The following is a 12,930-nucleotide window of genomic DNA, read 5'->3' as shown; positions in this document are numbered from 1 at the left end:
GTCATTATCCAGCGCTTGGCATTGAGCTCAAGAGCATCCCATTTCATTTTAATGCTTCTCTAAAGAGATTATATGATCTGTACATGCATTCTTGAGCTCATGTCTATGACTGGTGCAACTTAAAGCAGCTGAATACACTGATTCTAAGGACTTTTGGAAGGATGGTGTAGGTGGACCTCAAAAACTTCTTAGTAGAATTTCTAGTAAAGAGTATGAAGAGTGTATAATTATGTTCTGTAGGTCACAGTCAGCAAGGTTTTTAACTCAAATCAATGTAGAAGCCTATGTTTCAGTTCGCACTGAGTGTTCAGACACTGTAGAGAATACACTGGCATAACCCAGCGAAGTGTATACTGGTGTAAAACAGCAAGTTGTGTAAGAGTTGTGGATGTCATGTCCTCTCTGTAAAATTTCAGGTTAATGCAGCTTGGATGAATCATCACTGTCACAGGGGAAACACAGAGAGGGAGAGGGAGAGTGTGTTTTCACCTGTGACTCATTCAGTTACACACATCCTGTACATCTATTTTGAGCTTGCGGATCCTGCATTGGTCCCATCAGACCAACAGCAGAGAGACCTAGAAAACAGTTGGCTTATTAGAACATGAATAACGAAGTACACAGCTTTCCGTCAACACTGAAATACGCACATTATTTACATAAAATACATCAACAAAATTTTACGTTTCATTTATCGTATTAATTTGACGACTCAAAAGTGGCCATAGGTGTGAGCATTTAAGTGAATGTGAGTGTGTCGCACTGCGATATAATTTGGAAATGTTGTACACATATGAATAAAGATCAAACAGTGCATTATGTATTTCAGTGCACACTGTAATCCACAGATATCGCATATTGTTAGAACAGACCAAAGAGTTGTAGAAAGATGGATGATGTAAATCAAACTATCCCCTTACATACAAAGCCCTAACTTTTTGCTCAGCCTTGTAGGTGTGCATATTATAGCCTTTTAACAATGGTCAATTTCTGAATGAAAAATATATTTTGAGTATGTTGAGCTTTCACAAATAGCAGTGACATTAATAGGTGTAAAATACTGGTTTACCATCAAAATAATATCTAGTAAACATTTCCCTTATGTTTGGACACTGACCAATAATATATTGACCGGATTCTGTAATAGTATGCATATACAGGGGTTGGACAATGAAACTGAAACACCTGTCATTTTAGTGTGGGAGGTTTCATGGCTAAATTGATTTAATCTTCATTAATTAAAGTATTAATTAGTTTTGCTCAAAATATTGCAATGCAAACAACATTATGGGTGACATAGTAGAGTTCAAAAGAGGACAAATTGTTGGTGTACGTTTTGCTGGCACATCTGTGACCAAGACAGCAAGTCTTTGTGATGTATCAAGAGCCACGGTATCCAGGGTAATGTCAGTATACCACCAAGAAGGACGAAACACATCCAACAGGATTAACTGTGGAAGCAAGAGGACGCTGTCTGAAAGGGATGTTCAGGTGCTGACCCGGATTGTATCCAAAAAACATAAAACCACGACTGCCCAAATCACAGCAGAATTAAATGCGCACCTCAACTCTTTTGTTTCCACCAGAACTGTCCGTCTGGAGCTCCACATGGTCAATATAAGGCCGGGGTGCTATAGCCACTTTTGGTCACTCGTGCCAATGCCAAATGTTGGTTGCAATGGTGCAAGGAGCGCAAATCTTGGGCTGTGGACAATGTGAAACATGTATTGTTCTCTGATGAGTCCACCTTTACTGTTTTCCCCACATCTGGGAGAGTTACGGTGTGGAGAAGCCCCAAAGAAGGGTACCACCCAGACTGTTGCATGCCCAGAGTGAAGCATGGGGGTGGATCAGTGATGGTTTGGGCTGCCATATCATGGCATTCCCTTGGCACAATACTTGTGCTAGATGGGCGCGTCACTGCCATTCTGGAGGACCATGTGCATCCAATAGTCCAAACATTGTATCCTGAAGGCGGTGCTGTGTATCAGGATGACAATGCACCAGTACACACAGCAAGACTTACAATACACACCCATTTACATACCATATATATGTGATGTTATTGACACATTTTTAAACATAGTTTAATCATTTAGAGGGGAAAAAGAAACTAAAATAATGTTGAATAAGTTCACATCCTCTTATAATTGGGGATGTTGCAGTGTTCAGAAATAACATTCACATTCATTAAAATCACACTCACCCTCATGTTAAATAGTAGTCAGTACACAACGTCTATTAATTACCCACTCTGTTTCAACCCATATTTAGTTGAGCTGTTCTAGTAGGATTTACCTGACATTTATTAAGTTGCATTTTACTGCAAAACTATGGTCTGTGAAGAGCATACAAATCACCTGATGGATCTCATTCTTGATAGGTATCAGACAGGAGAAGGGTACTAAATGTCCAAGGTATTACATATAATGTGACACAGTAAAGACAACCATTGATAAGTGACTTCACAAAGAACTGAGAAGACCAAGGATATTGTTGAGGACTTCAGGAGAACCCACACACAACATGCCCCTCTATCCATCAACGGGGCTGCTGTGGAAAGGGTGAGCAGCACCTAGTTCCTGGGTGTGCACATCACAGAGGACCTGGACCATCAACACAGCATCACTGGCCAAGAAGGCTCACCAACGGCTCTACTTTCTCCGCAAGCCAAGAAGAGCAAGAGCTCCCACCCCCATCATGATCACCTTCTACAGTGGGGCCATCGAGAGTATCCTGACTAGCTGTTTCACTGTGTGGTACGGGGCCTGCACAGCATCCTGCCGCAGAACCGTCCAGCGTATTGTGAGAACCGCTGAGAAGATAATTGGTACCTCTCTCCCCTGCCTTCAGGACTTATACAGCTCCCATCTCCTATGAAAAGCCCTCTGCTTGACAGGTGATCCCACCCACCCACTACACAGCTTCTTCAGCCTGCTGCCATCAGGGCGGAGACTGCGTAGTCTCAGGGCTAGGACCAGCAGACAGAGGGATAGCTCGATCCATTAGGCTGTGAGAATGCTGAACTCATATGTCCTGCACTTGTCTTCTGTTTGTTCACTTTCATATATTTATATATTTAGCTTAGTTGAATTTAGTCTATTTTTTGTTAAATGTTACTGCATCTTGGAGAGGAGAGTAACGTAATTCCAATCCTTTGTATGTCCTGTACATATGCAGAATTGACAATAAAACTCTCTTGACTCTTGACTTGACTTGAACTGGATGTCCCTCCAGAACTGGTCCAGGAGGCTGCCAAGAGGCAGCAACAGTGTTAATGTTACTTAATGTTACAATAACATTAAAGGAGCTGCAGGAATTTCTGTCAAGTACTAGTTGTGTACTACATGTAAGTCTCTTCACATTTCTGGGCTCTGGGGTAGGGTTTCAAGATGGAAGCCTTTTCTTACAAAGAAAACCCAGCTTGAATATTACATATTGCAAAGGCATACATCAAGTCTGCCAAAGCATGTGTGAAAACGTGTCTAGGTTTAACGTTTTGGCCATAATTCCAAAAGGTATATCTGGCACAAAAACAACACTGCATCATCAAAAGAACACTATACACACAGTGAAGCATGATTTATATCTGTGGTTTTTTTTTTAAGCTGGAACTGGAGCTTTAGTCAAAGTGGAACAAACTGTTATATTAGAAAATTTTGACACAATATTTTCAGGCCTCATTTAAAAAGATGAAGATGAATCAGAGCCCAGATCTGAATCCCAGTGAAAATCTGTAGAGTGTACCGGAAGAGAGCTGTGCACAGGAGATGCCCTTGCAATGAGAGATTTGGCTTGCTTTAGCAAGGAAGGATGGGGAAATATTGCTTGGTCAAGATGTGCTAAGCCAGATTCAAGTTGGGGTATTGTCAATGTTTTTATATCCGCTGTAGTTGTATGTATCAGTGGCTGGTGAGTAAAATCACAATGCTCAGATTTGTAATAAAGTGGAATGCTGTGAATACTGAGATGTGAGTCTGATGGCCTGGTAGTAAGAAAAATAAGAAAGAAAATGTACTCACATTGCATGCTAGCATTAATTTCATCTTTATTCATTTGTTGAAAAATAGATATATTCCATAAGCAGAGGAATTGTAGCTTTAAACATTTCTGATATTTTTGTGGACACTTCTCAGTAGCAACAAAAAAAGCAATTCTATTGTGAACTACAGAAATTGATTTAATCAAAAGGTAGTCGTCACACAGAAAGCATTGGGAATCACACTCCTTCAGTCTTACATGTGATGATATATCTATCAAAACAGAAAATAAGACTTTATATTTGTGTCAGAAATATCTGACATGTCTGCAGATTTTGAGTGGTCTGGTATTATCTAACCCCAGTCAAATGCTAAAGCCTTCATCTTCCGAGAGAGCACTACAGATTATACAGATCTTTGGGTCACAGTTTAGATTTGTCATGCAATATCTTCAATAAAATATATTAATGCTAATGTAAAATGTTCAGGTTAGTTTCACTACAATTCAAAGCAGGTGGGGTCTATGTCTCATTTACATTACATTCGATATATTATCGAATACAAATCTGGTGAATCTGGATATTTATAAACATTTTCAAATACTAATATCTGTTCCTTTGATCACATATGCCCATTAGGAATGATGTTCCCTCTTTTATTCCATTTTAAGTCATTCACATCCAGTTCTTAATTTCTTTTTGTCTGTTGCAGTTTATAGGGGACCGACTACAAGTTTGTAGATGTAGAATATTCCAAGGTTTTTTGTTTTAATTTTTATTCTTGCTTTTATTCTAATTTGCTTGATTCATAATGTCATTAAACCAACTCCCATTTTAGGCTACTCCGCTAACATATGTAAGTGTTCCTGTAATACTTAAGAAGCAAGGTTAAAGTTAAAGTAAGGAAATATAAGTTTTTAGAAATAGCCACATCTGATTTCTCAGTATGTAACGAGATAAAAATGCTAAAGTGAAGGAAAGTTAATGTATAAGTAACATAGCAAGATTGTATGCTAACTGGCCACTTTTGCTAACAGGGTCCCATTCATTATTATGAGGTTTGTTGTGAAACAATCTCTGAATCAATGGTGAATTTCTAGAATTCTTTGATTCAGTGTGAATGTCGTGTGCTTGTTTATGTTATGTTTAGTGTTATGTGCTGATTAATGTGAAATACAAAGACACAACTTTATGAAGTCCTAAGGGTTGCTAACAACTGTGTTCAAATTTAAGAGAAAAAAAAAATAGCGGAAAACCAACAGCACTACAAATAGCAGACAATGATGCAAACAACACAGGATTGACAGTGAAAAACTGTGTTAGTTGAAAAGCATTAAGCAAAGCAAGTATGTACTCCAATAAACCAATGTGTATGAGCGTGCACTGTAATGACTAATGGAATAAGACTGAAGAAGGAACTGTGGGCTCCAGATAGATCTGTCTGAGTGAAGATGAGCTTTATTGGCTATGAAGGCTGTGACATAATCTTGCATATTATATAATGCTGGCAAACTCTCAATGGCAGATTTCATTATTCCTCAGCTATAGTTATTTCCTAGGCTAATTCAAGAGTAAAGAACATTTGTCAACATACTGCAAGTCTCTAGTGTATTTTCAGAAAGATGGTTACCTCATATTGATTTTGATATTCTTGCTTTCTTGTATGTGGAAGGGGTAGAAGAATAGTGCAGCTGATATATAATAGCTAATAGTCAGCTTTCAGTAAGAATGTCATTGACAGACTGTTAAATATTTTTCCCTCTACAGAATATAATCTGATTTTGCAGTAAAAATCATGCTGGTAGTTTAAACTGAGACAGTGAAGCACAACAAACAGGATGACTTTTCTTCCTGAAGTTGTATGACTTACCACAGCAAATATTAGCCAGTATTAACTGTTTTTGTTTGTTTGTTTTGTGTGTGTGTGTGTGTGTGTGTGTGTGTGTGATTTCTGATCAGTAACAAAATAATAAAAAGTGATACAGAGCATAGTTGTTTGTTGAAGCATTGCACTTTTTTCAAAATCTCAAAATCTGTTGTTTTTCACAAGTCAAAATTGCAAGTCCCAATATTTCTTATGTTTCTTTGGGCTGGTGTACTGCAGACCTGATCTTCAAACATCACAATACTGTAATCTTAGCTGAGAGTATAATCAGATGTTTATATGATTTAACTAATTCCAATTCCTATGAATCCAATATATCAGATATATCAGATTTATCCTGATACCAACTAAGACTAGTCTGGACTTACGTAATCCTGAAAATCCTGAAAATAATCATTCAACACACATTTTGTCATTTTCAAAACATAAAGTTAGTTCAAGATAAGGGCTGGCAAGTAGGTCACCCATATGACTTATAGGCACAACTGTGAATACCACGATCAGTGGTCAATAATCGGAAGAATTCTAATCCAATTACGTGCTTTATTTATCATACAGTTGTTCATAAATGGCTTGTCATTTTATTTGATGATGAGATGCTTTAACTTGTAAATTAAATTATATATATTTTAATATATACAATAATGTTAAAGTGAATGGGACATAGTGGATTTAAACTCTACATATTAATCCGGTTGTAGGCTACTTGTATATTAAGGAATTTAGCATTAATTATTGGCACCAGCTACGATTATAAATTTTTGCCATTTGTCTTAGATTTTTGCCTATTCCATCTGCTGCCGCTGGCTGTGGTCTCCCGTCATGAGTGTGTCTGTGTTGTGTTGTGTAGACTGAAGAGCACCGGTTTAATATGTGCTCTATAATACCTCAATTACCAGAAATACTCTTGATAAAGACTGACAATATGCATCAGGATAGCTGCAGTGTTATCTAGCTCTACTGGACCTGGAACGGTTGTGTAGCATCTCACTACGAGCTTGCTCTGGATCATCTCGTTGGCGATGAGAGGGATGATGTCAGAGCTCAGGTCAGGTTTCAGCCCCGGGCTGGACGTTCTGAACCTTGGACAGAGTGACGGGCACCTTGGCCTCTCCAGGCGTGGGCGCGCGGGTCACTGGCTGCACCGAGGCCTGGATCTCGGCCAGTCGCTCTTTGAAGCGCTGCTGAAGCCGGAGCTCTTCTTTGGAGCCACCCTGAGCACAGGCGGCCAGCAGGAGGCCCACAGCCATGCCACTGCCGCCCACGCAGAAGAGAACGGCGCCAGCCAGCTTACAGGCATCCAGGGCATGGTTGAAGCGCACTGCACGACCGTCTACGAAGAGCAACTCATCTTCTCCGAAAGCCTCCAGTCGGGGTGGGGTGGCATAGCCCACCAGGAGCACTGACAAACCGGCGACAACAATCAACGCCCCCAGAGCGAGACAGACCTGGAAGAGAATTCAGTTAAATTGAACTTAATATCGCTGACATTTTCTATCATATACACAGTGCCAAATTAACTTTATAAACAGGTTCAGAGTCTTAAAGACCAGTGTGAAATTATATACAAAGATTCAAAGCAGTAAATTTGGGTTCCTATATGATGCTATATTATAGCAACAGCCTACAGTCTACTGGGAAATTAAAGCTTTCTCTGCTTTCCCTACCAACCCAGATAAAACAAACAAAACTGAACAAAAGTGACCTAAAACGAACCCATTCACAGTGACTTGATCTCACGAGCTCAGCAAAAGCCTGCATGCGGTGTCAGACACTCAGCTCACCTTCCAGAGTACAGAGCTCCACCTGCTCGGCGATCTCTGCATCTGAAAATCTTCATCGCGTTCCCAGATGGAGGCGGTGCAGTCCTCGTAGAACTGATGCAGGTAGGAGCGCACACCGTAGCGCTGAGGCCCTCGTACCGGCCCCAGGCCCTGGTCAGCATACTCCGACCCACAGATCTCAGAGCAAGACGTCATCCTTCACATCTGAGTGGAAACATACCAAAGCCTCAGTCAGCAAGCCACAGGAAAATGTGGCAAGGGGGGAAACCATATATTTTATTTGTATATTCTGTTAATTCGTGGTTTTGGGGGTTAATGGTCAAATAAGGCTTGGATACAGGAGTTTTAGACTATTGAAGTAACTAATATTAATACTAGAGGAATATATTGCAGTTGAGCATCAAAGCTGGTTAAATTGCCAGTGATTTTAATCATGTATGCAGTTTGGAAGCTGTGAATAAGGGGTTAAATTTCCTTTAAGCTGTTAATAACAAGGAGTTCAAAGAAGAGGACACCTAGGAGCTTCCTGAGAAAAGAAAGCAGGCTGCAAAATGGAAACCCACCCTCCTCATTTCCACATGTGATTGCAAAATAATCATACAATGACAAAATAAGAGTTATGTAAAACTCAATAAGCAGTCAAGGATAAAAGGAACATTCATTCATTATCTGTAAGCACTTATCCAATTCAGGGTCGCGGTGGGTCCAGAACCTACCTGGAATCATTGGGCGCAAGGCGGGAATACACCCTGGAGGGGGCGCCAGTCCTTCACAGGGCAACACAGACACAAACACACACTCACACCTACGGACACTTTTGAGTCGCCAATCCACCTACCAACATGTGTTTTTGTACTGTGGGAGGAAACCGGAGCACCCAGAGGAAACCAACGCAGACACGGGGAGAACACACCAACTCCTCACAGACAGTCACCTGGAGCGGGAATCGAACCCACAACCTCCAGGTCCCTGGAGCTTTGTGACTGCGACACTACCTGCTGCACCACCGTGCCGCCAGGAATATGTACAATAATAATAATAATAATAATAATAATAATAATAATAATAATAATAATAATAATAATAATAATAATAATAATAATAATAATAATGTATAAAGTGTGCCACAGTCACACAGCTCCAGGAACCTGGAGGTTGTGGGTTCAAGTCCAACTCCGGGTGACTGTCTGTGAGGAGTGTGGTGTGTTCTCTTTGTGTCCGCCTGGGTTTCCTCCGGGTGCTCCGGTTTCCTCCCACAGTCCAAAAACACACATTGGGAGGTGGACTGGCGACTCAAAAGTGTCCCTAGGTGTGAGTGTGTGAGTGAATATGTGAGTGTGTGTCGCCCTGTGCAGGACTGGTGCCAGCTCCAGGGTGTGTTCCTGCCTTTTGCCCAGTAATTCCAGGTGGGCTTCGGACCCACTGCGACCCTGAACTGGATAAGCGCTTACAGACAAGGAATGAATGACTAATAATAGTAATAATAAGGAAAAATAGGATTTAACTTATTCAAAGAGCTAAAATTATTAGCATTATTCTTATTTCTCTTTGCCTGCTATGTTTGTTTTGCTTTGTTTAACCCAGTCTTTGCATTCTCACATACATGCTGATACAGAGAGACTCAGATGAGGAGGTGGACAGTCCTGATGTGTCTGCAGTCTATGTAAGATGCAGCAAAACAATCAGTGTCTTGTTTCATCCCTTGTGTTCTGATCACTAAAAAAACTGACTGAGCTGTTGTATTTTACAGTTCATATACGCACTGAACAAGAGACAGTTCCACAGTCTCTTTTAAAGAAGCTTAGTTACTGATTAAATACTGGATCTTGAGAGTTTTTAAAAAAATCCTCGCTACACTCGCTACAGAAGAAGAAGAAGAAAAAGCAGAAGAAAAAGAAGCAGAAGAAAAGAACAAGAAAAAAATAATACATTACATTTAGTGCTTTTCAAGAGCTCTAATTAGTCTATCAATGTGACTTGTACAGACACTGTACTGCTGACAAACCCTTTAAGATATTTCAGCCAGCAACCTAACACTTTAAGATGATGTGACATCTTCCTTTTAATGTATTATTCCTAGACATTTCAATAACATGGAAGACATATAGTGAGCATCTACGAACGTGAGGAAACACTGTTCTCTCTGGTTTGTTTATGTTGAGAAATGCCACATTTTTTAAACTTTTTAAACTCTTGTCTGTAAATTTACTGCTGAACTACCACAAAAAATCTCATTTGTAACTCAGATTGTTTCGTTCTGTAGTACTTTCATTCTGTTTACTTTCACGCAGTTGGTCGTATCGAGAATTTGGAGATATTTCAAACTTAGCAAAAGTAATCAGGAACAGCAAAAGTAAGTCAATATTACCCACCTATGGAACAGGAATAAAGCAATATCCTCATCTCAGTTCATGTTTTTCAATGTTTGGAGTTCTCTCTGTTGTCTAAAAATTCCAGATATCTTTTCGCTACCTTGAGCAGAGAAAGTAGCTTAGCATACGGGACAGAGACACTTTGTTTTTTAGCCATTTACTGACACCAGGGCTTCTTATAAACATTAGACCAATTTCATGCACACAAAGAGACATGAAATGTAGCAAATGGTGAGGAAACATCTCTTTAAATGTCACCATTAAACTCTTCACACACTGATGCTCTGGTGTCATAGTCCTCCTCACCTTTAGTGGTGCCTTCCATTTAATGCGATATATAGGATTTTTCCACATGACCTTCAAGTTCAGCAGCAGCTCAAGAGCTATAAACCAGACCTTAGTCAGCTCCACCCCCACAGGAGAGCTCTAGCTATAGCTCTGGCCTCCTGCCCTTCTAGCAGTGTAGCGAGTCACGAAACGCAAAAGACATTTTACAAGACCGATCAGATTATACTCTTTCTATCTCTCTCATGTTTTGTATATCTCTATTGTCCTAATACACAGTAATTCTCAGAAACTCATACATGTTCTGCCTCTGTAACAGCACTCAGTGGCTGCTAATGCTAGTAGCATACAGTACACTTTAAATAGCCCTTATATAGCAAAGTGCATTTTGTTTGCTTGTTTCAACTCAGTTGCAAAGACCCTCTTGAATCTTCAAATAAAGTTGTAAACTAAAATACACACAGACACACACACTCACGCATGTTTTATGCATAACAGTGATGAGTTATTCTTAAAGACTCAATCAAGAATGCTGGATGCTAAGGGTTAAAAAGTATCAGAAAGTGCTAGTGTAAATTCTGGAATTCTGATCATATCTGGGACATGAAACTGTAAAAATGTAAGACAATATGGGGAAAATAAATGGGCTCTTTTATACAAATAAATAACTAGTTTGGAGTCAGACAAGGACATAAACTGATAGCAGAAGGAAATGAGTTTGCTGCACATCACAGTAATCAAATCATGCTGCTGGCACTGACTGTTCCAGTCTGGCAACCAACTGTGTGACTTGTTTAGAATGAACAATGTTACCTTTTGTTGTGGACAAGTAACATCAGTAATGATCTAATGACAAAATCCACATTTTTATTGATCAGCTTGTGTTAAGAAGCATGTATATATATGTGTGTGTGTGTGTGTGTGTGTGTGTGTGTGTGTGTGTGTGTGTGTGTGTGTCTTTCAGAGCTGATTGTAATATGACTCAGCTCCCTCACAGTGCATAGATGTTTCATCCAATTTGATCCCACGCAAGAACTCACTAAGCACTGCACATCACACATCCATTGCCTGCTTGGTGTGGCTTTGCCTTCAGCCCAGTCTTACTGGACCACCTTACTCCAGCTCTCTCTCTCTTTAATCCCCCAAGTCCCATCACACAGAATCGTGTCGTTACATAACAAACCCTCCCTGCTCCTCTCCAGAACACGTCAGACTACCTAACCTTCATGTCGTGTGACCTATGCGATGGGGCAGCAGTCCCCTACTTGAGGGAAGCACTGACTTCGTCACGTGACGCTGTTGCCTTGGCGACCGTGTACCAGATGGAGGCAAATAAATAATAAACACCGCTTTTAAAGAACACCCAACATCTACGACGTGATTTTTGAAGGTACCTGGTGGACAGTAATGGACATTAGCGCTTGAGGTCGTCATTCTCCAGCGCCAGTGTCGAAAATGGCATAAAAAAGACGGTCCTGTGTAGATTTCGTAATATGTTATAGCCATTTAAGCGCAGCCATGTCTTGACCTTTGACGAAGTAGAAGCAGGCGACTATACTTCACATCCTCTGTATTTACTCGGAGTTTAAAATTAGGTTGAAGCCAAAAGGAACGTATGTATCATCTTTATACCTGCCATGTTACTCCCTCACTCCTGTCACTGTGCATCGGGCTCAACCCTGAACGCTAACTCTCTCTCTCTCTCTCTCTTTCTCCAGGGTGTATAAAAATGGGGAATATGTCTGTGTGTGTATGTGTGTGTGAGCAGAAAAGGTTGTACCTGTTCTGGCCGCAGTGCTCTTCTTCTCCGTGCAGTGCAGCCGCCTCACCTGCCGCCTCCCATCACTCTGCTCCAGTCCTCAGCACGCCTGCCGCACACATACACACACGCCGCAGCGCACTGCGCATGCGCTCCAACATTAATGATGGAGGAGTCTAAACACTGCTGATGTACATAAAGGATAGATAGCTAGAGAGATAGACAGACAAATGTGCCAAAGAGCTGTATTTCGGACATTAATTAGGCCTTAGTGTGCTCACTTCAGGGTTACCTTATATTAACTCATTCTTCACTGTTACCAGGGTTTGTAGAGTATATAATATATTAAATACACTAAACATCACCAAACACTTACATACAAACTGTGTGCAACCTCATATTTATTGTAAATTAACAAATTTAGAATTTGAAACCTGCAACACACTCAAAAAAGGCAAAACAGAGACGTGTTTGTCAATGTTACATTACCTTTGCTTTAATTAAATTTTTTAATCCTTTGGGAACTGAGGAAACAAATTGCTGAAGCTTTGCAGGTGGAATATTTCCCCATTCTTGCTTAATACAAGACTTCAGCTCCTCATTGGCACATAGTCCCTGATATCTGATTCTTCTCTACAATGAGCCATCGGAAGCTAATGCTAAGTTTGGACAGTTCATTTTTTCTTTAGCATGGAGAATATCACATTTCTTTCTCATATATAGAACAAATATAGTGAAGAAAAAATCCTTCTTGCTTGCCATTTTTAAACTACTTTTTCTTTTTTTTTCTTTTTTTTTTATTGATTAAAATGACAAGTGTGATGTTTAATCCCATACAACCATAAGATAACAAAAGAACAGGAAAA

General features: G+C 40.1%; 1 protein-coding gene across 1 annotated transcript; it reads right to left on the bottom strand.

The window, feature by feature from the left end:
* Positions 1–4,041: 4,041 nt before the first annotated feature.
* Positions 4,042–12,264, bottom strand: nrsn1 (neurensin 1). The gene is made up of 3 exons (XM_066683504.1): positions 12,086–12,264; positions 7,649–7,852; positions 4,042–7,312 (listed from the first exon to the last, which is right to left on the bottom strand). Exons 2-3 carry the CDS (start codon positions 7,841–7,843, stop codon positions 6,914–6,916), a joined length of 594 nt encoding a protein of 197 aa, XP_066539601.1. The 5' UTR covers positions 7,844–7,852; positions 12,086–12,264; the 3' UTR covers positions 4,042–6,913.
* Between the last annotated feature and the right edge of the window lie 666 nt (positions 12,265–12,930).

The sequence above is a fragment of the Hoplias malabaricus genome, chromosome 10 (assembly GCF_029633855.1).
Source record: "Hoplias malabaricus isolate fHopMal1 chromosome 10, fHopMal1.hap1, whole genome shotgun sequence".
NCBI lineage: Eukaryota > Metazoa > Chordata > Actinopteri > Characiformes > Erythrinidae > Hoplias > Hoplias malabaricus.
This window is presented reverse-complemented; position numbering and strand designations above follow the sequence as displayed.

What these genes read in the sequence shown, in the direction of transcription:
- nrsn1 (XM_066683504.1), bottom strand. Translation starts at nt 7,843, where the DNA reads ATGACGTCTTGCTCTGAGATCTGTGGGTCGGAGTATGCTGACCAGGGC. An exon ending in GGAGCTCTGTACTCTGGAAG is followed by an intron (nt 7,313 to 7,648) that starts GTGAGCTGAGTG and finishes ATTCTCTTCCAG; the next exon opens with GTCTGTCTCGCTCTGGGGGC.